The sequence below is a fragment of the Pan troglodytes genome, chromosome 15 (genome assembly GCF_028858775.2).
Source record: "Pan troglodytes isolate AG18354 chromosome 15, NHGRI_mPanTro3-v2.0_pri, whole genome shotgun sequence".
Classification (NCBI taxonomy): domain Eukaryota; kingdom Metazoa; phylum Chordata; class Mammalia; order Primates; family Hominidae; genus Pan; species Pan troglodytes.
The window spans coordinates 21,752,787-21,780,765 of record NC_072413.2 but is presented as its reverse complement, the minus strand read 5'-3'; the positions used below and the strand labels follow the sequence as shown (position 1 = coordinate 21,780,765).

At 53.6% G+C, this 27,979-nt stretch overlaps 1 protein-coding gene and 1 non-coding gene across 4 annotated transcripts; both read left to right on the top strand.

Moving 5' to 3' along the window:
* The first annotated feature begins 343 nt into the window (after positions 1–343).
* MYH6 (myosin heavy chain 6) lies at positions 344–27,858 on the top strand. Of its 3 annotated transcripts, none has more exons than XM_016925888.4 (39): positions 1,626–1,647; positions 2,292–2,324; positions 2,664–2,877; positions 4,131–4,274; positions 4,522–4,678; positions 4,774–4,801; positions 5,079–5,190; positions 5,513–5,605; positions 6,123–6,186; positions 6,455–6,553; positions 7,101–7,204; positions 7,299–7,437; positions 8,934–9,202; positions 9,487–9,657; positions 10,874–11,183; positions 12,233–12,303; positions 12,589–12,676; positions 12,764–12,881; positions 13,027–13,150; positions 13,438–13,574; positions 15,526–15,781; positions 15,941–16,183; positions 16,331–16,507; positions 16,791–16,936; positions 17,196–17,286; positions 19,400–19,789; positions 20,123–20,249; positions 20,335–20,453; positions 20,789–20,985; positions 21,506–21,689; positions 21,921–22,086; positions 22,191–22,315; positions 23,221–23,529; positions 23,708–23,911; positions 24,797–24,922; positions 25,121–25,396; positions 26,520–26,615; positions 27,278–27,412; positions 27,777–27,858. In XM_016925888.4, exons 3-39 carry the CDS (start codon positions 2,677–2,679, stop codon positions 27,798–27,800), a joined length of 5,820 nt encoding a protein of 1,939 aa, XP_016781377.2. In that variant the 5' UTR covers positions 1,626–1,647; positions 2,292–2,324; positions 2,664–2,676; the 3' UTR covers positions 27,801–27,858. The 3 variants fall into 3 exon arrangements, with proteins under 3 accessions (XP_054522376.1, XP_016781377.2, XP_016781378.2); XM_016925889.4 differs by lacking the exon at positions 1,626–1,647 and adding an exon at positions 1,713–1,735; XM_054666401.2 differs by lacking the exons at positions 1,626–1,647; positions 2,292–2,324 and adding an exon at positions 344–361.
* MIR208A (microRNA mir-208a) lies at positions 21,178–21,247 on the top strand. The gene has a single exon (NR_035710.1). It is a non-coding gene; the product is annotated as a microRNA mir-208a (primary transcript).
* Positions 27,859–27,979: the final 121 nt, after the last annotated feature.

Genomic DNA, 27,979 nt, shown 5'->3' with positions numbered 1-27,979 from the left:
GAATGGGGTGGCAGCGTCCTAGGGAGCTAGGGGAGAGGCCACATCTTAATGGAAAGTGCTCCTACCCAGAGAAGCTGACCCCTGTCGTCCTACCCACCTCCACACCCTGGAGCTATATTGAGAGGTGACAGTAAACTGGTGGGAGGGGGGCTGGGAGGGTGTTCCTGGGTGTGAGGGTGGGGGGAAAGCCAGAGCAGGGGAGTCTGGCTTTGTTTCCTGAACACAATGTCCACTTAGTCATAACAGGAACAGCCTGCTGAAGACCTGACACCTACAGCCTCTGAGAGATGGCAGCATTGGAGGATGGGGAGCGGGGCCTTGAGGGCCTAGGGTGCTTGAGGACACCCACAAAGAAGGGAATGTGAGTATAAGCCCTGGAGGGCTTGGAAAGGGGCAACAAAATTCTGCCTGGGGAGGGGGCAGGCGGCAGAGCCCCACCCCGATGGAATGCAGTGCCTGGGGACCAGATGGTGTAAATCCCCAGGCCTGCCAGGCACCTGCACCCTCTGGCAGCCCGGAGAGGCAGAAGGGGACAGCCCCTCACCCACTCCCCTCCTCTCTCAGGCCCTGGGATTAGCACCATCTTCTTCTGCCCACCCCACCCCAGGAGCAGAGGGTAGCAGGGGAGGGCAAAAGCCTATGTGTGCAAATGCAGATGTGCAAGTGTGTGCATCCATGTACACAAAAGAAAGTAGAAAAGAAATCTGCAAGCTTGAGTGGGTAAGTGTGAAAAATCTGCATGTGTGGCTGAAGGTGGGCACAGACACGGTCAAGTCTGTATGTGAGAGTGCTGAACTGGGGTTCTGTGTGAAAATCTGCCTGAGGTGGCAGGGAAAATCACTGCCATTGTGTGAGCAGGTTGGATGATGGCCACTCTATCAGGAGCATTAGGGAAGGGGTGGGGACTCCAGATGTGTCCCCAAACCAGGGTGGCCTCAAGACCTTGGGAGAACACTTGTCTGAAGACTTGGGGAACAGAAGGAGACCAGGCATGGCACTTATGCAGACTGAGGCCAGGACAGAATTTCCTGACAAAAGAAAACTGAGCCATGGAGATGGACAGCAGATCCCTTCCCTGGGCACCATACTGCAGCTTTTAGTCCCTAGCACTGGGGGCTCCAGTACTAAGAGCAGGAAGATGCTCCCAGCCTGGGGCTGTGTGAGGGAGGTCAGAATGGGAAGGAGAGGCTGGGGAACAGGGGAGGAAAGCCCATGGTTGGGAGGCAGAGGACAGGCATTTGGCCTGCAGGAGAAGGTGACCCTCACCCATGTTTTCAGTTCACCCTTCGGGTTAAAAATAACCGAGGTAAGGGCCGTGGCAGGGTGGGAGAGGCGGTGTGAGAAGGTCCTGTCTTCCCACTATCTGCTCATCAGCCCTTTGAAGGGGAGGAATGTGCCCAAGGACTAAAAAAAGGCCGTGGAGCCAGAGAGGCTGGGGCAGCAGACCTTTCTTGGGCAAATCAGGGGGCCCTGCTGTCCTCCTGTCACCTCCAGAGCCAAAGGATCAAAGGAGGAGGAGCCAGGAGGGGAGAGAGGTGGGAGGGAGGGTCCCTCCGGAAGGACTCCAAATTTAGACAGGGGGTGGGGGAAACGGGATATAAAGGAACTGGAGCTTTGAGGACAGATAGAGAGACTCCTGCGGCCCAGGTAAGAGGAGGTTTGGGGTGGGATGCCCTGCAGCCCGTCCACAGAGCCCCCACCGTGAGGGACATCCTTCACCAGGAGTGGGGTGCAGGTCAGTTGGAGGCCTAAGGGCTCTATTAAAACTGCCTATCTCCAGGCCCAGGGAAGTTCCCCCTGACACAAGGAGGTTCCACAGGAAACCCAGAAACCTATTTTCTTCTTCTCTGACTCTCCATTTCTTTCTCTGCATCATTCTGAGTCTCCTACATGTTGTCTCCATCTTTCCATCTTCCTTCCTCCTTTGGATGGCTTCCTTCCCTTGATCCTGGTTTTATCTTGCCTCTTGGTCTTCATCGACACTTGTCACAATCATGCTTCTTTGTCTCTCTCCCTTGCCCTTCCTTCTTGGCACGTGTTCTCACCTCCCTGCCTCTCTGCTTCTAACCCTGTTTCCACACCCCGTCCCTCGCACTCATACTGACTCGGCGCCCATTCTTTTCTGCCTCTGCGTCTTTCCCTTTCTGACTCCCTGGTCTGTCCTGCCTGTCTGCGCTCTGGGGCTGCCTCCATCCCCGGGTGGCCTGCCTCTGTTGTTCTTCACTCTCCTCATCTGTTCTTCTCTCTGCCCGGCTCTACCTCTGTGGTTCCTTGCTCCACCCACGGTCCAGATTCTTCAGGATTCTCCGTGAAGGGATAACCGGGTGAGAACTGCCCCCATTTTCTCTGCAGAGAGCGGGGCATGCTTCTCCTGGGAGCCGGATTGCTGGACCAGGGGTCTGCTGTCCCAAGCACTCAGCGCCAACCCTTAGCATACTCCAGCCAATGCCACCCCAGGGAAACCCCTTACAGAGACTGTCCTTCAGCATCACCTCAGAGGGCAGGAGAAGCAGAGCCCTGAGTAGGGGAGGGTGCAACAGCAGGTGCCTCTCCCAGGGTGGAGGAGAGGAGCGGGGGTAGGGAGGGGGGCTGCAGAGGACAAAGCCACTCGCTGGAGCCTGGGCTCCCTCAGGAGTAACATAGCCCTCCTGTCTCTGACCCAGGGGAAGCACCAAGATGACCGATGCCCAGATGGCTGACTTTGGGGCAGCGGCCCAGTACCTCCGCAAGTCAGAGAAGGAGCGTCTAGAGGCCCAGACCCGGCCCTTTGACATTCGCACTGAGTGCTTCGTGCCCGATGACAAGGAAGAGTTTGTCAAAGCCAAGATTTTGTCCCGGGAGGGAGGCAAGGTCATTGCTGAAACCGAGAATGGGAAGGTGAGTAGGGCATGGTGCCGGGGCAGAAGGGAAGGAGGTCTGGGAAAGAAGATGCAGAGGTGGAGCCACTTGCAGGGGGAGCTGAGAGGGCTGGAGAAAAGCCAAGGCCAGTGGGGATGCCAGGACATGCTCCTTTGAGGAGCCCAGAATCTGATCCCTCTCAAATTGACCTGAGCTGGTGCAACAGGTGCCACCCAGGGCCATGTGCCCCTTGCCAGAGAGGATGCTGAGGAAGAAGGACCTCAGTGTTCGCCTAAGAGGGGTCTTGTAGATAAAGAGGGCACAGACACAGCATTAAATGATGCCCCCTTCTTGCACTTGTATCCCTCTTCCCTGTGCCTCAGTTTCCTCCATGAGTCCACTTTCTCAAATTCCGTTCACCCAAATCAAGAGTAATTCTTAGACCCAGATGAACACAAAGATCAGAAACTTTTGAGCTGAGCACTCTCCTTGACTGGCACTCAGAAGCTCTGGTCCCTGGTTTGCTCACGCCAGCCAAGAGAATCACCCCTGGTTACCAGCTGCGGCTCAGGGCTGTGTGCCTCATGAACTCGTTGACTGAATATTACAACCCATTGAAGTGTAGAATAACAGGCCACAATCCCCTGGGGCTTTTGACTCTGATCCCAGCTCTGCCACCCGCTAGTCACTGTGCAGGCAAATCATTTAGTCATTTAGAGCCACGGATTTCTCCACTATAAAAAACACTGGAATACCTACTGGCAGGATCTAGTGACATCAGGGCATGGCAAACTGACTGCTGCCAATCAAACCACACCAACAGTGATGGATGGGGAGTGTGGAGTAGATGGGTGAACTACTTTTCCAGCAGGGGTGAAGGTTTGCCCTGAGCAACAGATACCCTAAAGCGCTGCCCGCGGGAGACAGCCTCGGGGTCAGCATAAGGTGTGCACAGATCTGAGAGCTGCCAATCTCCAGGTCTGCCCCAAGACCCTTGGAACATAGGGACTGAAGAGTGATGGTCGTGGGCACAGGGTGTCCCCAGGATGGTCTGGGGATCTGGCAAGAGAAAGGTACCCTAAGACAGTCTCTAGGATGGGAGATACAATGGGAAGGGAAATTATCTGGGGAAAGTGTCCTAGGGGACATACGGGGTAGGGGCCGGGGCACTGGTCAGAGCAAGGGGAGCAAGGCCAAGTCCCTGTGTCCTGGGAGGAGGTCAGTGGGCAGTGCTGGCAAGGGTCCCGGAGGGATTGTGGTCATTCATCCTCCTGCCTATGCGCCCCCTCCAGACAGTGACTGTGAAGGAGGACCAGGTGTTGCAGCAGAACCCACCCAAGTTCGACAAGATTGAGGACATGGCCATGCTGACCTTCCTGCATGAGCCCGCGGTGCTTTTCAACCTCAAGGAGCGCTACGCAGCCTGGATGATATATGTGAGTGGCTCCTGCCCACTGCAGAGGCTTCCTGTGCTGCGTGGAGGCCAAAATAAGCCAGGGGGGCTCTCCCAAGAAGAGGGGGAGAGACTCCCAGAGGACCCAAGTCCCCTTCCCCCCTCCACCCCTAGTCAGCTGCAGGAGGAGCAGAGCCAGCTGGAGTGAACAGGGACATGCCTGGCTGCCACCACTGCCTGTCCCAGGCTCTCCCCACCAACCTCATGCCCAGCCTTGTCTCCTGCTCCAGACCTACTCGGGCCTCTTCTGTGTCACCGTCAACCCCTACAAGTGGCTGCCGGTGTACAATGCCGAGGTGGTGGCCGCCTACCGGGGCAAGAAGAGGAGTGAGGCCCCGCCCCACATCTTCTCCATTTCCGACAACGCCTATCAGTACATGCTGACAGGTGAGCCTGGTGGCCCCTGGTCTCTGCTCCTCCTCCCGGACACCCACCCAGATCCTCAGCCCTGACCCCATTGCTTCTCCTCTTTTTTCTTCCAGATCGGGAGAATCAGTCCATCCTCATCACGTGAGCGAGTGCCATCCTCCCACAGAAGGGACTGGTCTGGGGGCATACAGGCTGATGCCTAGGGTGTAGCTGGGAGGAGAGGTTTAAGGCTGGGATTGCAGGGAGCATGGGGCACTGAGCTCTCATTAGAGGGGTGCCAGAGCAATGAACCATGTCAGGCAAATCCTGCTGGGTGCTGGGCTCTGATGGCCGGGCTGGGAAGGGGAGCATGTGATGCTGAGCCCTGTATGGAGAACAGTAGGAATCCTGAGTTTTGATTGGTCTCTGTGACCCCCAGGGGAGAATCCGGGGCGGGGAAGACTGTGAACACCAAGCGTGTCATCCAGTACTTTGCCAGCATTGCAGCCATAGGTGACCGTGGCAAGAAGGACAATGCCAATGCGAACAAGGTGCCATGGGGGACACAGGCTCGGCAGAACAGGGGTAGGGGGGCAGGCCGACCCGAGTTACCCCTAACCCTCCCCTCCCTGTGACGTGTTGGGGACAGCCACACTGAGCTGGGCTCCTGATAGTCAGCCCAGTATGGAAGACCTTCCTGACAGGAGACACTCACCCTGAGGTCTGGGTAGGATCCTGCGGAGTCGCAGACCCACCAGCGGTTCACCCAGCCCCGCACCCCCATTCCTCAGGGCCAGGGCAGCCTCCCTGCCCTCTCACCACTGCCTGGAGGTGGATGGAGGATGAACCCATGCAGTTCTGCTCCTTTCATAGGGCACCCTGGAGGACCAGATCATCCAGGCCAACCCCGCTCTGGAGGCCTTCGGCAACGCCAAGACTGTCCGGAACGACAACTCCTCCCGCTTTGTGAGTGCCTTTGACCACTCCCAATGGCCTCATCCAGCCTTGACAAGAAAAAGGGGGTGCTGTTTTGCCACACCCAGTTGATTGTACTGTATCTGGCTTTGGGATATCAACATGCACACGTTGGTGGGAAGAGAGCATAGGCTTTGGAGCCAAAGGTCTGACTTTCCACTTGCTCAGCAAGTCCTTACACCTCTCTGAGCCCTAGTTCCTTCACCTGTGAAACAGGGGGACTAATATCCACCCTGCAGATTACTGGGAGGATTAGGTGAGATCATATGAGAGGTATGAGCAGGAGGCATTCTGTATGCGTTCCCCTGTGGGCCGAGGTTCCACTAGGAGGTCCCTGCACAGTGTGTGAGGGTGGCATCCTCTGCCCGGCTTCACTTATACTCAACTGAGACACCAGAGAAGTCGTTTACATTTCCAGAACCATCCAGGGCTTCTGGGCTGAATAGAGGGCCAGGATTTCACTCTGTCCTTCCCGCCAGTTCCCTCACTCTGTCCCATTCGTCCCCAGGGGAAATTCATTAGGATCCACTTTGGGGCCACTGGAAAGCTGGCTTCTGCAGACATAGAGACCTGTGAGTACCAGCAGGGAGGCTGCCACCCTCCAGGTCCCCCTCTGCCTTCTCTCCCTGCCTGGCGGCCAGTCTCATCATTCCTGCCATCTCCTGCTTTGTCTGCATTTGCCTCTGGGCTTTAGGATCCTTTTTGTTTAAGCCACATCTTCTCGCCTGGCCCTCTTCATCAAGCTGTGGGTGCCCCCTGCCCTCTGCCCCCATGGCCACCTTTTTCTGGCTCTACTCTCTTTCCTTCCTCACCTGCCTTCCTCCCCTCCGCCCACCTCAGACCTGCTGGAGAAGTCTCGAGTGATCTTCCAGCTGAAAGCTGAGAGAAACTACCACATCTTCTACCAGATTCTGTCCAACAAGAAGCCGGAGTTGCTGGGTGAACCTGCCTGCCACCCCCCACCCACTGCTGTCCCTGCTGCACACCCCAAAGACTCCTGCATGCAGGGCAGGGCCCTCCTGCTCCCCACTGTGCCCCACCTTGCTGCTCACTTCCCTTCTCTCTCCGCTCACTCCGCCGGCTCCCTCTCCCTTCCCTCCCAAGACCACCTGCATCTCCTCTCGCCTCCCTGTGCAGTCACACACCTCACTCCTTCGCCACCCTTCTCTCCACTCCTCCCTCGGCTTGTCTTTGCCTTCTCCTCTTTATTTGCCTCCCCATCTCCCATGTGTCACTCCCCTGCCACCCTCCCTCCTCCTTGTTATTGGAGCCCCTGCCAGGGCCCCTCTTCTACCCTTTCGCTTCCTCTGGGTTCACTCCTTGGTCCTTGCTGACTTCTCTTCTCTCCCTGCTCCCTGTCCTCCCCTCCTCCATTCACCCCGTCCCTTACCCCTCCCTGCCCCTCCCTCCCTTTCCCAACTCTCCCTGCCCCTTCCCTGCCCTCCGCCTGCCCCCTTGCCCCTGCCTCACCCCTTGCCTGGTGCAGACATGCTGCTGGTCACCAACAATCCCTACGACTACGCCTTCGTGTCTCAGGGAGAGGTGTCCGTGGCCTCCATTGATGACTCCGAGGAGCTCATGGCCACCGATGTGAGTGAGGGGGCTGCTGCGGCCGTTTGAGGGACCCCAGGAGCTCCTGGGGCCACTGCTCCAACCCCCCTCTTTGTCTCTCGCTCTGTCTCAGAGTGCCTTTGACGTGCTGGGCTTCACTTCAGAGGAGAAAGCTGGCGTCTACAAGCTGACGGGAGCCATCATGCACTACGGGAACATGAAGTTCAAGCAGAAGCAGCGGGAGGAGCAGGCGGAGCCAGACGGCACTGAAGGTGGGAGGGGCAGGCAGGCAGCCCTGGGAAGGCCTGAGGTGCTGACCAGGCTCTCTGGGGGACTCAGATCCCAGAGACTCTGAGGCTTGTGGGGCAGTGGGGTGTGTTGTGGGATGGTGAGGGACAGGGACGTGGGAGAGGTGGGCAGACAGAGTCCGCCACAATCCCAACTCCTCAACCCCAGCTGCACTCACCAGAACTGAGGTGGGGAATTTTCCTCCTGTGCCCAAGACTCGCCCAGCCCCAGGAAGCACAGCCCCTGAGCTCTGCACGTCACCATCACTAATGCAGGGCCTTTGCCTGCCCAGCCCTTGGGTAAGCCCCTCGTGGGCTCATACCATGTTCTGTTTGGGAGGCAGTGGGCCAGGGGTCAGGACACAGCCCAGGGCATTGGTGTGTCAGTTTCCTCCTCAGTGAAATGGATCAACAATCTTTCCTCACTCCTCTGGTGGCTACTGTGAGGTCCTTTGAGAAAATGTGAAGGTGCAAACAGTGCTAGACAGGTGCCCAAGAACATTCCTCCCTACCTTCAGGGACCCTTCTCCAAGTCTGCCCAGATCAAAGTGTCAAGCTGGGGTTCATGATAACACACCAACAGTTATTACAGCATTCTTGAAATCACACCAAATAACTCCTCCTCTAAACAGAGAAATCCCCATGTTGGGTGACACATTTGGTTGGCTGGGGGTAGGAGCGTGGTGCTGTCTGATATACTCTCAGCCAGTCAGATTGGGTAGCATGTGGATGGAGAAGACAGCATGGCCAGTTCAGGGCTAGACACTGGGGTAGAGAATGAAGGAGACAGGGAGCAGAGGACATCTAGCCACTTAGCCACACCCTTGCCCTGGAGAGGCGAGGGATGTGGTGAAGGTGGGGATATGCCCACAGCAGTGCCTGTGAAAGACCTGACCCAGAGACGCCACAGATGTAGAGACAGAGCTGAGAAGAGCCAGTTGTGGCAAGAGGCCATGGGCCGGATAAGGGGGCTGCGCTCCAGCCTGACTCAGGCACACGTTGGTTGAGTAACCAAGGCAAGCCCTGTGCTCTTCCAGGCCTTGATTTCTTCCTCTTTAAGGATAAGAAATTGGACCTGATGCTTCCTAAAGCCTTGGCCCCAGGACAGGGAAGGAGGCTCACTCCCTGAAAGTGTTCACTCAGGCCAGGTGCAGTGGCTCATGCCTGTAATCCCAGCACTTTGGGAGGCCAAGGCGGGTGGATCACTTGAGGTAAGGAGTTTGAGACCAGCCTGGGCAACATGGTGAAACCCTGTCTCTACTACAGATACAAAAATCAGCCTGGCATGGTGGCTCATGTCTGTAGTCCCAGCTACTTGGGAGGCTGAGGCAGGAAAATCACTTGAACCAGGAGGTGGAGGCTGTAGTGAGCCAAGATCGTGCCACTGCACTCTAGCCTGGGTGACAGAGCAAGTCTCTATCTTAAAAAAAAAAAAAAAAAAAAAAAAGGAAGTGCTCACTTATCCTTTCCCTCTCAACCAGATGCCGACAAGTCGGCCTACCTCATGGGGCTGAACTCAGCTGACCTGCTCAAGGGGCTGTGCCACCCTCGGGTGAAAGTGGGCAACGAGTATGTCACCAAGGGGCAGAGCGTGCAGCAGGTGTACTACTCCATCGGGGCTCTGGCCAAGGCAGTGTATGAGAAGATGTTCAACTGGATGGTGACGCGCATCAACGCCACCCTGGAGACCAAGCAGCCACGCCAGTACTTCATAGGAGTCCTGGACATCGCTGGCTTCGAGATCTTCGACGTGAGTTGGGACCCCTGGGAGTGGGAGAACAATCACTCGCTCGCTCCCACATTCAACAGCCATTTGCTGAGAGCCAGCTGTGGACCAGACATGGGAAGGCAGTGGGGACTGTGTGGTGACAGAGGCAGTCATTGTCCCTGTCTTCAGGGGAAGCCCTCCTCTACTGCCCTGACATGGAGGGGACCAGCCACGCCCTGCTGGGCTCAGGCACAGTGCACGGGCACAGCCCCAATGGCCACTCACACCCACTTTCTGACTGCTCCCACCCCTCATGCCTCCTGCAGTTCAACAGCTTTGAGCAGCTCTGCATCAACTTCACCAATGAGAAGCTGCAGCAGTTCTTCAACCACCACATGTTCGTGCTGGAGCAGGAGGAGTACAAGAAGGAGGGCATCGAGTGGACATTCATTGACTTTGGCATGGACCTGCAGGCCTGCATTGACCTCATCGAGAAGGTGCCTCCTTGGCCTCACCACCTATGCCCCCTCCTCTGCCATCCAGACAAAGTGGTGGCTGAGTCCCTTCTACACCCAAGAAACTAGAGTCCCAAGAATCCCAGGCCTTTCTCCAGGCCCAGCTTCTCCCCACTGTGAAGTCATGGGCATGAACAGGATGATCCCCCCACTCTTTCTTTCCCAGGACCTTGCACTTTATGCCCCTTTGTGGTGGTCCCCTCAGTGTCTTAAGAGTGAGATGTAGTGAAGGAGAGGCCCCTGGCCCCTCTGACCACCCATGAGAAGCGTCATTCATGGAAAGATCCTAGGCTGAAATTAGAGATGTTTGGCCTCCCACCACCTTCCTGTTGGTTGAGAAATAAGCCAGTCTCCAGCCCTCTTGCTTATGGACATTCCTCAGAAGAGACAAGGCCGCAGGCAGGAGGCCCCATAGGCTGGGGCTGACTTGCTCTCAGTGAACCTCTGCTCTTTGTCAGCATAGGCCAGAGCCCGGATTGTCTGACCCACACCCAGCCCAGCCACGGCCTTCATAAAATGGGAGCTTCCCCACATGCTTTGGGTCATTACCCAGATTCTTAACCAGAGTTCTCATGTTTCAGAGCCCTCAGAATCCCATAAAACTGTGTGTGGAAAAAAGCATGTGTACATTCATACATACTTGTGTGTGCTTGTGCGTGTGTGTGTGTACGTGTGTGTGTGTACATGCATTTTTCTGGAGAGACAGTCTTTAGCTTCAACAAATTCTTAAAAGGATTCCTGCCCCAAGAAAAATCAAGAACCACCAGGTTTTTGGAAGTGCAGAGTGTGGTGAAGAACCTGGATCCTTCTATCTAACCCTTGAAGAATTGCTACTGGTGTCATACAGACAGAGCCTGGCCCGGTGCCTCTGACACACATCTGTCCCTGCCCTCCTGCCTCTGGGGCAGTGAGCCATCAGAGAGAAGGGGCTGTGCTGTGAGGCACTGTGGGCCTTGTTGGTGGTGATTAGGAGTGCATGACTCTTTGTTGGACCCACTGGGCAGAAAGGAGGAGGAAGGGGCTTTTTAAATTCCGGGAATATTGGCTTCCTGTTTTAGGGTAAGAGGTACCAGCACAGCGCCCCTTCAGCAGGCCAGCGCTACTGGCTCCAGAGTCCTTTTCCTGTCAGGGTATGGGACTGTGGAAGCCTGGGAGTGTGCTCAGTGATTCTCTCTTTGCCTCTTCACCCTGCCCTCAGCCCATGGGCATCATGTCCATCCTGGAGGAGGAGTGCATGTTCCCCAAGGCCACTGACATGACCTTCAAGGCCAAGCTGTACGACAACCACCTGGGCAAGTCCAACAATTTCCAGAAGCCACGCAACATGAAGGGGAAGCAGGAAGCCCACTTCTCCCTGATCCACTATGCCGGCACTGTGGACTACAACATCCTGGGCTGGCTGGAAAAAAACAAGGATCCTCTCAACGAGACTGTTGTGGCCCTGTACCAGAAGTCCTCCCTCAAGCTCATGGCCACTCTCTTCTCCTCCTACGCATCTGCCGATACTGGTAAGCAGGCAGCCCCTGCACTGGGCCAGGGGACTTCTGAAGACACAAAGGGCCAGGGTCCTGCTGCTTCAAAGCACATGACTCCAGAGGCAGGCACAGGGGAGCCCGTGAGTCAAGCCACCTCCTGGCTCACCTCACCACAGTCCAGCTGGGCTTCTGTAGCACCTGCCATTCTCCACTTTGTGTTATGAGTGTTGATATAGCTGTCTCATGTTTCCTCAAGATGGGGAGTAACTGGAGGTCAGTGAGGGTGGCACATGCATCCCTGTACCATGCCCAGCAGGGAACGATGCATGTGGGAGTTCTCAACAAATGTTGAGAGGACACTGAACAAAAGAGCCTCCACTTCAGAAAAGGAAGAGAAAGGATGTGGCTTGAAATGAAGAGGATAAAGTGTAAGAAGAAAAGTAGAGGTTGGGCGTGGTGGCTCACGCCTGTAATCCCAGCACTTTGGGAGGCCGAGGCGGGTGGATCACAAGATCAGGAGTTCGAGACCAGTCTGGTCAACATGGTGAAACCCCGTCTCTACTAAAAATACAAAAATTAGCCTGGGGTGGTGGCACCTGCCTGTAGTCCCAGCCACTTGGGAAGCTGAGGCAGGAGAGTTGCTTGAATCCGGGCGATGGAGGTTGCAGTGAGCCAAGATTGCACCACTGCACTCCAGCATGGGTGACAGAGTGAGATTCCATCTCAAAAATAGAAGAAGAAGAAGAAGAAGAAGAGGAAGAAGAGGAAGAGGAGGAGGAGAACTAGAATGTGGAAAGATATAAGAAGGAAGGGCAAGTCTAGAAGAGGGAGAGCTAAGGGCACTGATGTATGTCAGTGCCTACTATGGGCAAGCACTGGTGAGCTGCCCTACAGGCGTGGTCTTATCTAATCCTCTTTACAACTTTGGGAAGTTGTTACTGTCATCCTCATGGTAAACTGAATCTTGGAGAATTCCTTGCCCAAAGTCTCAGAGCTACCAAGCGAGCAGCAGAGCTCTGCCTCTGCCCAAGGGCTCCTCTATTTTCCAGCTCCTGTTGATTATTTCTCCTCTCGCTATTTAGGGGACAGTGGTAAAAGCAAAGGAGGCAAGAAAAAGGGCTCATCCTTCCAGACGGTGTCGGCTCTCCACCGGGTAAGAAGGGCCCAGGGGTGCCAGGACACCTGGTGGAACGGCCCAGCCCAGAGACTTCTCGCTGCACCACCTATTCTGATGCTTGAGTTTGATGAGGAAAGAAGCTAGGGCTACATAGTCATTTTTTAGTGTGTAGATTCCACAAAAGCCTGAACTCACGTCATAAATTATGTGGCAGCCCCTGTCCCTTTGATGATTCTGGTGGAGAGTGTCTGGGGACCAGGGTTTAAGGGCCTAAGGGATGGTCCTTGTGGCTCCTAACTCCCCACCTTCATCTGCCTCCAGGAAAATCTCAACAAGCTAATGACCAACCTGAGGACCACCCATCCTCACTTTGTGCGTTGCATCATCCCCAATGAGCGGAAGGCTCCAGGTGAGCCAGGAGAAGACCTTAGTCTGGGGAGGACAGCTGGCATCCACTTTACCCTAAGGCTGACCCTTTCCCCTTCCCTCCTGACAGGGGTGATGGACAACCCCCTGGTCATGCACCAGCTGCGCTGCAATGGCGTGCTGGAGGGCATCCGCATCTGCAGGAAAGGCTTCCCCAACCGCATCCTCTACGGGGACTTCCGGCAGAGGTGGGTATGAGGGTGCCCCAGAGCTCATAGAACAGGGGGAGCCAGGCTGCCCTGGTGGGAATGGGATCTGCAGGTGACCCTGGAATTCTGTGGGCAGAGCAGATCACTGCAAAGCATGGGTGACTCTGGACACTTCCCTCCTCAGGTATCGCATCCTGAACCCAGCGGCCATCCCTGAAGGACAGTTCATTGATAGCAGGAAGGGGACAGAGAAACTGCTCAGCTCTCTGGACATTGACCACAACCAGTACAAGTTTGGCCACACCAAGGTGAGTCCAGAGCCCCATTGGGTGGTTGCAGGGCAGGTGGCCATGTTGAGTGGAGCAGAGAGGAGTTTAGGAGGCAGAAGCCTAATTCTGGCTTCCTTATCAACCTTATCAAGGGCTGAAACCCAAGCTTCATTTCCGGTCTTGTTTGTCAAATTTTTACTCTTACTTCTAGAAGGCATGGGGTGATGGGTCACCTGGGAGCTCATCCAGGGTCTTCCACCCTCTTCTTCCAACCTGGATACTCCCCTCTGAGGCTGCGGCCTGTTGCATCTACCCCTTGCCTGCAGGTGTTCTTCAAGGCAGGGCTGCTTGGGCTGCTGGAGGAGATGCGGGATGAGAGGCTGAGCCGCATCATCACGCGCATGCAGGCCCAAGCCCGGGGCCAGCTCATGCGCATTGAGTTCAAGAAGATAGTGGAACGCAGGTGAGACAGGAGGAAAAGGGAGGCATGCACTAGAGATGTAGAGGCAGATCCGCAATGTCAACTAGTGTGGGTCAGAAGACCTGGGTTCAGACCTACCAGCTGGCCTGGGCAAGTTACTTTACCACTTTGAATCTCATTGTGAATTCTTCTTCTTCTTCTTTTTTTTTTTTTAAAGAAACTTCTCTATAGGAAAATGCAAATTAAGACACCAATGAAATACCATTTTAAAACACTAGACTTTGCTTGCTCAGATGGTCTACAAATTTTAAAAAATGAAAGAAACAAGTAGATAAAAATCAAATGAAAGGAAAAATAATTTTTAAAAGTTTTAAAAATCACTAGACTGACAAAAATTAAGAAGCCTGACCCATTGCTTACAGATGTGTAAATTAGTGCAACTTCCTAGGAAAACAGTTTATCACTATCTTTTAAAGTTGAACAGCTGCAGGCCAGGCGCGGTGGCTCATGCCTGAAATCACAGCACTTTGGGAGGCCAAGGCGGGCGGATCACGAGGTCAGGAGATCGAAACCATCCTGGCTAACATGGTGAAACCCCATCTCTACTAAAAAAATACAAAAAATTAGCCGGGCATGGTGGCAGGTGCCTGTAGTCCCAGCTACTCTGGAGGCTGAGGCAGGAGAATGGCATGAACCTGGGAGGCAGAGCTTGCAGTGAGCCGAGATCGAGCCACTGCACTCTAGCCTGGGTGACAGAGCGAGACTCCATCTCAAAAAAAAAAAAGTTGAACAGCTGCATACTTCTCCATTCCACTCCTGAGTACATTCCTACAGAGAAACTCTTATACATGTACACCATGACATGAAAAATAATCTTTTAGCAGCATTGGTCATAATAGCAAAGATCTTAAAACAACTTGAATTTCCATCCACAGGGGAATGGGTAAATAGTATTACAGTCATTCAGTGGAATATTATAAAACAGTGAAAAGATGTGAACTCCAACTACATGATACAATATGTTTGAACATTAAAGCATATTGTTAGTAAACAAAGGCAAATCTTGGAAGGATACATACAGCATGATGCAATTTTTATAAAGCTCATAAATAATCAAAACCAGCCATTCATTGTTTAAAGATACATACATATGGCTGGGCACAGTGGCTTATGCCTGTAACCCCAGCACTTTGGGAGGCTAAGGCAGGCAGATCACCTGAGGTCAGGAGATGGAGACCAGCCTGGCCAACATGGTGAAACCCCGTCTCTACTAAAATTACAAAAATTAGCTGGGCATGGTGGCAGGCACCTGTAATTCCAGCTACTCAGGAGCTGAGGCAGGAGAATCGCTTGAATCCGGGTGGCAGAGGTTGCAGTGAGCCGAGATTGTGCCATTGCACTCCAGCCTGGGCAACAAGAGTGAAACTCCATCTCAAAATAAATAAAGTAAAATAAAAATAAAGATACATTCATATGTGATTAAAGTAATTTTTGAAAAAGCAAGGAAAGGAAAAATAAGATTCAGAGTGGCGGCTGCTCCTGGTGGGGTGACAGGGGTGTAGGAAGGAACGCACAGGTAGATCAATGGCTGGTAACATTTCAGCTCCTGTTTCGGTGGTAGGTTCGTGGATAGTCATTTTGCTTTCATGCTGCATAACTTACATACTTATTATAGACATTCTTATATGTAAACCCCTACATAATTTTTAACATATTTGAAGTTCTTATGAGAATAGAAAAACCAAACAGAGTAGACATTCTATAAGTGGTAGTTTCCATTACCACTAATATCCCAGCTGGGAGGACATAAACTGCCCTTTCATCAAATTGATTAATAAATATTTATCAAGCAACTCCATGTTCAGTGTAGTGATGTTGGAGGTGGGTGTGCACAAGAAGGAAGTCTACGTGCCTACGAACTTGCTTAGTAGGGCCCATGATTGGGAAGCTCTCTTTTATAGTGCCCCACCCTGCCTCCACGTTTCCTTGCCAGGGATGCCCTGCTGGTAATCCAGTGGAACATTCGGGCCTTCATGGGGGTCAAGAATTGGCCCTGGATGAAGCTCTACTTCAAGATCAAGCCACTGCTGAAGAGCGCAGAGACGGAGAAGGAGATGGCCACCATGAAGGAAGAGTTCGGGCGCATCAAAGAGACGCTGGAGAAGTCCGAGGCTCGCCGCAAGGAGCTGGAGGAGAAGATGGTGTCCCTGCTGCAGGAGAAGAATGACCTGCAGCTCCAAGTGCAGGCGGTGAGGCCACGTAATTATCTCTTCAGCCCTCTCCTCCCGTCCCCTAGATTATAGCCCATCTCACGACCAGGGACTGGGAGTCTAGGAGTGCCAGCTCTTTTTAAGACCCTAGGTCTCCTCTCTTTAACCATCAGCTTCCTCCCTGTTCTCTTCTCCCAGGAACAAGACAACCTCAATGATGCTGAGGAGCGCTGCGACCAGCTGATCAAAAACAAGATTCAGCTGGAGGCCAAAGTAAAGGAGATGAATGAGAGGCTGGAGGATGAGGAGGAGATGAACGCGGAGCTCACTGCCAAGAAGCGCAAGCTGGAAGACGAGTGCTCAGAGCTCAAGAAGGACATTGATGACCTGGAGCTGACACTGGCCAAGGTGGAGAAGGAGAAGCATGCAACAGAGAACAAGGTGAGGGCAGCTCCCTCTGGCTTCAGCCCAGGTCTCCTCAAGACTCCCAGACTAGAGTGTGGTCCTGGTCCTCGGCATGGAGGTCCCTACAGATGTCTCCAGGCTGGTGATCTTTGACCCTAAAGGGGATGGGTTTTTGGCCGGCAGGTGAAGAACCTAACAGAGGAGATGGCTGGGCTGGATGAAATCATCGCTAAGCTGACCAAGGAGAAGAAAGCTCTACAAGAGGCCCATCAGCAGGCCCTGGATGACCTTCAGGTTGAGGAAGACAAGGTCAACAGCCTGTCCAAGTCTAAGGTCAAGCTGGAGCAGCAGGTGGATGATGTGAGTAGTAAGAACCATGCTCCTGCTCTCAGAGCAAGATTTTGCAGGCAACACCAATGGCCCAGAAAGTCCTGATCCCTAGAATTAACTTCTATGGCCCTTGAAGTTTTTTGCTTTCTGTAGTTCCTCACTACAGTAGGTCTCTGAATCCTTTGTGCTTGCAGGATTTCTCTATTGGTTTGACTTCCAATCCCACTGGACTTCAAGTTTAGAAGGAGGCAAAAGAGCATACACTATGGATTTCATGTTTTCCACACTTTGCTTATTTTCTTCCCTCCAACAGCTGGAGGGATCCCTAGAGCAAGAGAAGAAGGTGCGCATGGACCTGGAGCGAGCAAAGCGGAAACTGGAGGGCGACCTGAAGCTGACCCAGGAGAGCATCATGGACCTGGAAAATGATAAACTGCAGCTGGAAGAAAAGCTTAAGAAGTAGGAGACTGTGGTGGCCAGGAGGGGCTAATGGAGGTGTCTGGCCTGGTAGATAGAGTGCAGGGTTCTGCGCCTCCACTGGCCACAGTTGCCTTGGGTACGCTGGGAATGAGGTCAATCACAGCCCTCTTCCGCCACTCTCTGGGCTGGTGAGGGGAGGGGGAGGTGCCGATTCTGGCATACTAAGGCCAAGAAAAGAATGAGCCCCAGAGGAAGGAAGGCTACCTGTCACTCCCCCACCCCCACCCTTCTCCTGCAGGAAGGAGTTTGACATTAATCAGCAGAACAGTAAGATTGAGGATGAGCAGGCGCTGGCCCTTCAACTACAGAAGAAACTGAAGGAAAACCAGGTGACTTTTTTTCCCAGTGCATGAAAGTGGGAGCTCAATAGCCCTGAGGTAACTGAGGCTGCAGCAGCTGCGTAGGGTTCTACACAATATCTGGAACTCCAGGCAGCCTCATAGACCAAACCATCCCTGACTTACAGGCACTCAGGAACACTAGCCTTCCCCCGTGGAGCAAGAATACATTACGTTAGCAAAACTGTTTGAGAAGGGGGACTCATACCTACTAAAGGGCTTCTCCTTCTGAGATCTGCTCTGCCTCAGGGACTTTCTACTCTAAGACAAATGATAGAGCTCTATTCTCCTCTAACCCTTCCTCTGGTAGTTCTGCCCTCTGAACGCAGGGTGAAAAAAAAAAGGCTTCAAGGAGCACCTTCCTGTGAGCTGCTCTGTTCATATTCTTCCCGGTACTAACCCCAGCCACTAACCCAGGCTGAGTCCCCATAGGGCATTCATGATAAGAGCCAATTCCAACAACCGTGAGCAAGTCACTTACCCTCCCTGATCCTCAGATTCTCTTCTCACCTGTAAAATGAGACTGACAATACCTACCACACAGGACCAGAGGGGATAATGTATTTGAAACCATTTTGTCAACTAGGAAATTCTATACAAGTATCATATTAATATAGCCCAATTTAGAGAAGTCAGCCAGCCACTAGCCTAAGAAGGTATTGTTTTGTCTTCTCAATGGCCTTCTCATTCCTCTGCAGCTCAAGATTTAGTGAACAGCCATAGTCTCCCTTAGCTTTAATGAACCTCAAACCCTAATGTGCTTTTAGTATCGGGTTTGTCAGAAGAGCCCTGGAAGTCCACTGCCATCCCCATTATAGAGCTACAGAAGCTACATGGCCAGGTCTGGACATAGTGACCCCAAGGGCAACAGGAACTCGGCTACTGGGGCAGGACCTTGTCCTCTCACTTTGGGGCAGACTGTGGCTGGTAGAAAGAGATAGTCTCCCCTCTGCACTTGAGGCCCATGGCCCAGGCTGCAAGTAATGTATGAACACAATTCCACTCCTCTGGGGCTGCACAGGGACTGGCCTGCCTTCATTAGTAATTTGCCCTCCCATCTTCTTGGATGCCCCTTCTGGGTTTTAGCTAGAATATCGGGCCATCCTCAGGTTCTTCTACCCTAGGTCTGGGCAACTTCTTTGGCCTCTTGGACACAGAATAACAGTCCTGTTAATCTCATCAGGTCTCGGCAATAGGCTATGGCTCCTCCTTCATCCCCAAGATCTTGCTCAGAAGTCCCACCTTCTCCATCCTGGGAGCAGAGGCATGGTGGTCCTCTCTGCTGCTTGTAGGACCCATCCATGAACAGTCCATTAAAGCTGTCCATAACCCGAGGTGAAGGGATTTCCACTGAACCCCCGTTTTGCTCCTGGCTAGCCAGACAACAGATCAAAATGGTAGATACGATATTCTCCCAATTTAGTCAAGACCAAGGCTAAGGCCCGAAAAGTGAGGTAAGGGCACTTAAAGAGGATGAGGAGATAAGGTGAAGAGGAGAGTAGCCTGCTAGCACTTTCCTGGCCTGGAAGGGAGCAATCATGTTGAAACCCAGCCCTGGGCATAAACACAGCAAGCCCGGGAGAGCAAGGAATATGGTTGATTGGACTTTGTGGTTAACTTGGAGAATTGCAAAGGTATCTCATTGTTTCGAGGCATATTGTCACAGATATTTGTAAAATACAAGCACTCACTTTCCTGTCTTATGGATAGCGCAACAGAGCCTAGTGAATCTGGGGACTCAGAACTTCTTGATCTCACAGAATACCCGGATCCCCCTTCAACCACAGGTTCTCAGGATTTGGGGCTGCAGATACTCACACTGGGTCTGAGATGCCCTTGGGAGCTTCAACCAAATTCCTACTGATGGCCTATGCATTATAGGAAGTTTAGCAGCATCCCTGGCCTCTACCCTCTAGATGCCAGTAGCAAGCCCCACCAAGACATGACAATCAGACATTGCCAACTGTTTCCTGGGGCACAAAATTGCCCCTAGTTGAGAACCACTGCTTGAGAGGAACCTAAGTTCCTGGTAGCTTTTCAGAGCCGGGGGGATTCCAGTGGAGGGGTCCAGCCGGTGGGTCTGAGCCCTTTGTGTCTGACCCAGGCACGCATCGAGGAGCTGGAAGAGGAGCTGGAGGCCGAGCGCACCGCCAGGGCTAAGGTGGAGAAGCTGCGCTCAGACCTGTCTCGGGAGCTGGAGGAGATCAGCGAGCGGCTGGAAGAGGCCGGCGGGGCCACATCCGTGCAGATCGAGATGAACAAGAAGCGCGAGGCCGAGTTCCAGAAGATGCGGCGGGACCTGGAGGAGGCCACGCTGCAGCACGAGGCCACTGCCGCGGCCCTGCGCAAGAAGCACGCCGACAGCGTGGCCGAGCTGGGTGAGCAGATCGACAACCTGCAGCGGGTGAAGCAGAAGCTGGAGAAGGAGAAGAGCGAGTTCAAGCTGGAGCTGGATGACGTCACCTCCAACATGGAGCAGATCATCAAGGCCAAGGCAGGCTCTGTTCGGCCTCCCCTCGCCCTCTCCTCTGCACAGCGGAGCCTCCCCCATGCCTTCTCTCTCTGCCATCTCCCTTGTCATTCTCATTCTCTTTATCATCCTTTGGTCTCTCTTCCTGTCTCCCCTGCCCCTCTCTGGCTCTCCTCTCCCTCTCTATCTCTTCATGTTCCTCCTTTCTTTAATTCAAGTCCCTCTTCAGACTGCGCCCTCCCACACCTTCTGTGTCCCCCTCCTGCCCTCTGGCGTTCCCCATCTCTGACCCTCTCTTCCTTCCTCTGGTCGACTCAGCCCCTCCCACACTCACCCTTCCTGTCTTGCTTCCTGAAGGCAAACCTGGAGAAAGTGTCTCGGACGCTGGAGGACCAGGCCAATGAGTACCGTGTGAAGCTAGAAGAGGCCCAACGCTCCCTCAATGACTTCACCACCCAGCGAGCCAAGCTGCAGACCGAGAATGGTGGGTGCCCCTAACCAGCCCTGCACCTGCCTAGGGCAGGACGTGACTTGTGAAATGGCCCACAAGCCCCTCGTTTCACCTCCAGGGGAGTTGGCCCGGCAGCTAGAGGAAAAGGAGGCGCTAATCTCGCAGCTGACCCGGGGGAAGCTCTCTTATACCCAGCAAATGGAGGACCTCAAAAGGCAGCTGGAGGAGGAGGGCAAGGTGAGGCCCAGTGGGGAGGGTGGGCAGGCTTCATGGCAGCCCTGAGGCAATTCACTTCAATGCCAGAAATGGAGCCTGGAGCTGGAAAGAGTCCTCTGCAAGGGAAAGACCCTCCAGTCTAGGTTCTGCCCTGCAGCTAAGCGTCATTTAATGCCTCTTTTCTTATTCGTAAGGGGATGGGGTGAGCAGACTGGGAAACTCCTCAAACAGTGAGGTGCCACATCAGCCCACATGGTGAATAAGGCTGGGCTTGGTTGAAGTACTAGATAAGAAGAGAATCTAGAGAATGGGGCACAGGGAGTCCCTCCCACCTCCTGGTGCCCACCCCTCCCCAGGCGAAGAACGCCCTGGCCCACGCACTGCAGTCGGCCCGGCATGACTGCGACCTGCTGCGGGAGCAGTACGAGGAGGAGACAGAGGCCAAGGCCGAGCTGCAGCGCGTCCTTTCCAAGGCCAACTCGGAGGTGGCCCAGTGGAGGACCAAGTATGAGACGGACGCGATTCAGCGGACTGAGGAGCTCGAAGAGGCCAAGTGAGCTCCAGATACCCCCTTAACCTGACTCTCAGAGAGGAAGGGGCGAGAGGACCTGGGGTGGGGACAGGCAGAGTGGTCATGAGAAGGAAGTGGAAGAGACAGGAGGAACTCGGAGGGCAACAGAAGTGCTTGGAAGAAAGCCTGAACTCTTTGCTCTGTGAACTCTGGCTGGCCCTGACCCACTTCCTGTGACGGGCGAGCTTTTGGCCCGGGTTATACCTGATGCTCACGTATAAGACGAGCAAAAAGCTTGTTGGTCAGAGGAGCTACCATCGATCAGCCTGTGTGGGGGGTGAGGGCAGGGGGCACTGACACCCAGATGCCACTGCAGGTAGGGAGGACGCCTGGGCAGCCCGTGCTGGCGGACTCTGTTCCAGGCACGAGCAGGCTCAGCTCCTGCTAGGCTGGACTTACGGTGTCTCAAGGAGATATAGGGAGGGGGTGGAAGAAGGTCCACCCAAGGCTCCAGTGTTGCCCAGTAGAGTCACACACACACCCTCCACCCTCACCTGGGCAGGAAGAAGCTGGCCCAGCGGCTGCAGGAAGCCGAGGAGGCCGTGGAGGCTGTTAATGCCAAGTGCTCCTCACTGGAGAAGACCAAGCACCGGCTACAGAATGAGATCGAGGACTTGATGGTGGACGTAGAGCGCTCCAATGCTGCTGCTGCAGCCCTGGACAAGAAGCAGAGGAACTTCGACAAGGTGGGCCCTGGGTGGGGGCTGCAGCCAGCATGCAGGGCAAGGGGGCATGAGGGGTTCAGTGAGAGGCCAGAGCCATCCTCCTTGGAGGTGGGGGAGGAGGGCTAAGCCCAGGCTCGGGACCAGGGACAGATCTTGGACATGCGGCTGAGGCTGGGGGCTGGGGCACTGGGAAGCAGGAGGGCTGGGGAGCTAAGGCTGGGGGGCTGAAGAGTGAGCCTTGTCCCCGGGCAGATCCTGGCCGAGTGGAAGCAGAAGTATGAGGAGTCGCAGTCGGAGCTGGAGTCCTCGCAGAAGGAGGCTCGCTCCCTCAGCACAGAGCTCTTCAAGCTCAAGAACGCCTACGAGGAGTCCCTGGAGCACCTAGAGACCTTCAAGCGGGAGAACAAGAACCTTCAGGGTGTGCTGGGGGTCCAAGAGGCCAGAGATGAGTTGGTGGGAGGGAGGGCCATGCAGGGGCAGGGGGAACACAGGCTTTGAGCTTTCTGGCCCTCTGGTCCCCAGAGGAAATCTCGGACCTTACTGAGCAGCTAGGAGAAGGAGGAAAGAATGTGCATGAGCTGGAGAAGGTCCGCAAACAGCTGGAGGTGGAGAAGCTGGAGCTGCAGTCAGCCCTGGAGGAGGCAGAGGTGAGGGCCGAGAACTCCCTGCACCCCATCCCTGTTCTGCCACTGTCTCCCACTTCTCCCTCACCTGGGGGTGACCCTGACCCCAGGACAAAATCTATTCATTCCATATTCTTTGTTCAACATTATCTACCCACTATTCACTACCCATGACTACCTCCAAAGCCAAGGTCTGCACAAAGGAAAATGTCAGTCTGATTAGAGGCCAAAGGTTTTGTTTCCCACCAGGTTTTAAAAATTGGAATCTGGCCATAATAATAACCACTTAGACAGTGGGTAGGAGTGTGGGGTTCCAGAGTCAAACAGGCCTGAGTTGGAACACAGCTTGAGGACTTTCACTGCAGCGTTGGGCAAAATCTTTAATCTCTCTCTGCCTCAGTTTTCTCATCTGTAAAATGGAATTAACTGTACATACTTCATATGATTTTACACATGATTATTATAAAGATTAAATGAGGTAACACATTTAAGCACTTAATATATATTAGCTATTGTTACTCTTCATTTTTAAGCACCTGGGAATAGCCCTGAGTTTTCTGGGCTTCTAACTTTTCTCAGGAAAGGGTGAGGGACCTGGAAAACAAGATAAAATTTTGAATTTGTGGTTATAAAAATTCCTCCCTTTTCTATAATACTTTAGACAGGTCAGGAATTTATGCAGTGTTAGTGCTGGAGGGTCTGGCAATTGTGAGGTCCAAACCCTTTTCTTGACAGAGGAAGCCCAGAGAGTCCAGCACTTTCTCCCCAATAGCACCGTGGTGGGCATGGGGTGCAGATCCCACCTCCCCATCTCTTCTCAGCTCTTCTTCTCTGGGCAATAGTCCTGGCTGACACCGTGTATCTTCTCATCCTCCCTCTCAACCCTGCCCTGTGCCCTGTCTGCCCGCCCTCGCCCCACCCCTTCCCAGGCCTCCCTGGAGCACGAGGAGGGCAAGATCCTCCGGGCCCAGCTAGAGTTCAACCAGATCAAGGCAGAGATCGAGCGGAAGCTGGCAGAGAAGGACGAGGAGATGGAACAGGCCAAGCGCAACCACCTGCGGGTGGTGGACTCGCTGCAGACCTCCCTGGACGCAGAGACACGCAGCCGCAACGAGGCCCTGAGGGTGAAGAAGAAGATGGAAGGAGACCTCAATGAGATGGAGATCCAGCTCAGCCACGCCAACCGCATGGCCGCTGAGGCCCAGAAGCAAGTCAAGAGCCTCCAGAGCTTGTTGAAGGTACATGGGGGCGGGAGGTCCCCTCACCCAGGGGGGACTGGCCTGGAGAAGCAGTGGTGTCTGGATACAGGCAGCAGATTCCTCCTGCCCCTAGGTTACTGCAGGGACCTCTGACAGGTGCCCTCAGTGAAGGGCATCGAGGCTGGCTTCTGCTCACACCCACTCTCCTGATCCTCAGGACACCCAGATCCAGCTGGACGATGCGGTCCGTGCCAACGACGACCTGAAGGAGAACATCGCCATCGTGGAGCGGCGCAACAACCTGCTGCAGGCTGAGCTGGAGGAGCTGCGTGCCGTGGTGGAGCAGACAGAGCGGTCCCGGAAGCTGGCGGAGCAGGAGCTGATTGAGACCAGCGAGCGGGTGCAGCTGCTGCATTCCCAGGTGAGGGGGTCAGGAGCCACCTTGTGGAAACCTACTGAGTGCAGAGCCCAGGACATCTAGAAAAGCCAGATGTTCTAAGTGAGCACATCTAGCCAGGGTCACAAATCATTTCCTCTCTTAGGCCAACTCTCATCTGTGGTGGCTGCAGAACCATTATATTGAGAAAGCGGTCTCTACTTAGAAGCTAAGAGGGTCATGATTGATTGCTGATACCTGCCAAAGCCACAAATCTGGGAGTAGTGGAATGTATCCTGTTATTTGATATTCTTGATCTGAAAGACAGCCTCCGGCTTGCTCTGTAAAGATGAGAGTTTGGGAGTTTAAAGAAGCATAACTGCATCTCTTGCAAACCAAGCTGGCTAGAACACCATTTTCTGCAATCCCACCCACACTGTTTTCAGTTATACTCTGCAATGAGACTTTGTGCTCACCTTTTGCAGTGCCCTGTGGAGTTTTGTTCTTTAATCTAGTATGTGTGAGAATGACATCATGCACTTACCTCATCCCCTCTTCCTTACCCCACTACATTCTTGGTATAGCTATAAACATCTCTGGAACATTGTCCTGGTAAAAAGTTGTTTCCATTTTCCTTGGAATATTGTCATGCTCCTATGTAAACATGTTGCTAAAGAGCTCCAGGGTAATACTGCAGACCTTTTGCTATTTGAAGTCTTTTTTCAGAGTTTAGTAATCTTAGATATAATGTCTAGAATGTATGCACTTTCATAGGAAAAGGGAAAGCAGGTACAAAACGATCAATAGTCTAAAAGTGGGCTTGTTGTTTAAAAAAAAAATGACCACCTTTAATTCTCTCTGGAGAAAGGGTATGAAATCAGGTAACAAAGTGTAGTATATATTTGATCATTTTTCTCTCTCCATGTCTAGAACACCAGCCTCATCAACCAGAAGAAGAAGATGGAGTCGGATCTGACCCAGCTCCAGTCGGAAGTGGAGGAGGCAGTGCAGGAGTGCAGAAACGCCGAGGAGAAGGCCAAGAAGGCCATCACGGATGTAAGTGACCACCCACCTTCTGCCTCCCCTAAAGACACAAACAAGGCCTTGGGTCCAGGCCAGGCCACTGTGCTGTAACACCAAGCCAACTCTGCAGTTCTGTGGATTTGAGGGCCTGATGGGAGAAAGGAGATCCTTGGGGGGCAAAAGGCCCCGGCCCCTGGCCCATGTTCCTTGCCACCTCTCTCCTGCACACAGGCCGCCATGATGGCAGAGGAGCTGAAGAAGGAGCAGGACACCAGCGCCCACCTAGAGCGCATGAAGAAGAACATGGAGCAGACCATTAAGGACCTGCAGCACCGGCTGGATGAGGCTGAGCAGATCGCCCTCAAGGGCGGCAAGAAGCAGCTGCAGAAGCTGGAAGCACGGGTGCGGGAGCTGGAGGGTGAGCTGGAGGCCGAGCAGAAGCGCAACGCAGAGTCGGTGAAGGGCATGAGGAAGAGCGAGCGGCGCATCAAGGAGCTCACCTACCAGGTGCGGCGGGCGCCAGAGGCCAGGAGTAGATGTGGAAGTTTCTTCTCTGGCCCCACTGCCCCGCCCGCACAGGGCTCCTCTCACCTCCTCCTTGAGATGCTGTTGGTAGATTTAACCTTCTTCTCACGCTCTGCAGTCAGTTTGACTTGAGTCTATGAGTTTTTCCAGCAAATGAAGAATCTACTTCTACTTCCTGAAAACCCTTCTAACTAGTCTTTCCCCAGGTTTCTCTCTCTCTCTTTTTTTTTTTTTTAAATAACTCAAAGTGCTACCATGAAGACATCAGAACAGTTCAAAGAATCCTTCCACCTTCGACTGTGGGGATAAGAGTCAGGGCAAGGGAAAAGACCGGGAAATCTTCCATGGAACTTCTGGCACACAAAGAGAAGGCCACAGAGAAAGAGGACCCTAGAATGCTCTAAAACCTCCACTTGCATAGCTGAGAGCTGTGCCCTTGGCCCGTTATTTTCAGTGTACCTGGGAAGAAAAGGCCAAGGAGACGAGGGTGTCAGTCCATTTGATAGATGGATACCAGAGGCACAAGAAAGAGGTTACAGATACAGAACCACAGAGTGATTTGTGGACAGAAGTAGAAATGGCATCCTGGCACATACAATGATAAAGAGATAGGAATGATCGAGTAACGTTGGAGCCAGTGATCCCAATGCCTGAATTCTGGCCCAGTACAATATATTAGAATGTAGAATAATCTGGATTATGATAATACCCCCTTCTTTCTGCATTCCTTTTCTGGTCAAGAACTACTGGCCAAGAGAACCTATGTAAGTCCAGGTTGGAGCTTTATCCACCAGATTGGAGCTGGAACAGACCTGGTGCTTTTATATTACCACATTAGGGAATTCCATTAGGTTCTGAGCCCCTCCCCCTACTTCTAGCTTTACGACTTCAGCCTTCATCGCTTTGTGGATCCCCGACTGACAACCTTGCATTGCCCCTTTGACCTACGATAGAGTCAGAGAATCTTCCCCACCACCTCTTTGACCTGGATCGTTGCAGGGAGGGGCAGCAAAGGCAAGGGGAGAAGAGTAAAATGATGGAGGAGGGAAAGGTGATTGCATTTGCTCCCCCTCCAAACCGGCTTCTCCCACCCTCCCACCCCCAGACAGAGGAAGACAAAAAGAACCTGCTGCGGCTGCAGGACCTGGTGGACAAGCTGCAACTGAAGGTCAAGGCCTACAAGCGCCAGGCCGAGGAGGCGGTGAGTTCAGAGCTTTCTTCCCTTTCTCATCAACACACCTACTATTTGTGAGAACCAATGAATATCTCCTACAGAGGGGCCTGGACAAAGAGTTTGCTATAAACTTTAACTCTCAAACATTTATTTGACACATCTGGTATGCGCAGAGCTGTCAGGTGTTCTGAATTAACAAAGGCACCACCTACAAGCTGCTTACAATTCAGATACCATAACCCAACAGAAGGCAGTGTAGATGCTAGTGCAGGACATGGGGCAGCCAAAGCTGAAGGCAGGAAGGTGGCAGTGGAATTGGGCCTAGAAGGGGACCCAGCTAGCCATAGGGCAGTGGGGAAGACATCTGGGTGGATGTGAGTTGCTGATTAGCATGCCTGCACAGGAAGCTGGGGTCCGGGACAGGTGCAGCAAAACAGGATTCTGAAGGGGCCCAGATCGGGCAGCATGGGATTTGTCTGGGGCAGTGGATGGCCGTGAAGGACTCTGAGTGCTGGACATGTTTGAGAAGAGTGCAAGGCAGTTGCAGGATACCCTTGGGAAGGCTGTTGCAGGAATATGCATGAGGCATGGGTGCCTCAGGGACAGGGAGCTGGAACCTCAGGTTGAGAGGCTGAGAATCCCATAGCCCATCTCCAGCTCATTCACCCATCCCCACTGTCCCACCACAGGAGGAGCAAGCCAACACCAACCTGTCCAAGTTCCGCAAGGTGCAGCATGAGCTGGATGAGGCAGAGGAGCGGGCGGACATCGCTGAGTCCCAGGTCAACAAGCTTCGAGCCAAGAGCCGTGACATTGGTGCCAAGGTGGGTCCCTCCCCTGGGCTTCACTAGTCACTTCCACATTAGCATGCCCCCTGATATGGGTGCCCTTCAGAGTGGGCACTGCTTGCCCTATATGTAGGCAGTTCTGAGGGTCCCATAGCTTACATAACCTGAGAATCCACTCTCCTGCTCAAAACAGCCCCCCACTGACTGGAACTTCTGCAGAGATCCCCAGTTCCATCCCCCTAAACCAAAAGTGCCTCTAACGTGGGACCACAAGATCCCTGGGGCCCTGCCTCTCCCTCCAAGGGCATCTCCCTTAGGCCTCTGAAAGCCCCAGGGATTTGTCCCCACACACTTCTCCCTCTTGCCAGCTGCCCCCTCACACCTCTTATTCTTTTTGCAGCAAAAAATGCACGATGAGGAGTGACACTGCCTCGGGAACCTCACTCTTGCCAACCTGTAATAAATATGAGTGCCAAACTCTGCCTGAGCCCATCTGTCCTTCCTGCCAGCTGTCCATCCTGGATCAGAGCAGTAGGGGGCCTGAGAGGAGGGAGGCCCGCAGCCCCTGTATCAGAGCTGCCAGAGCCAAGGCATCCCATATCC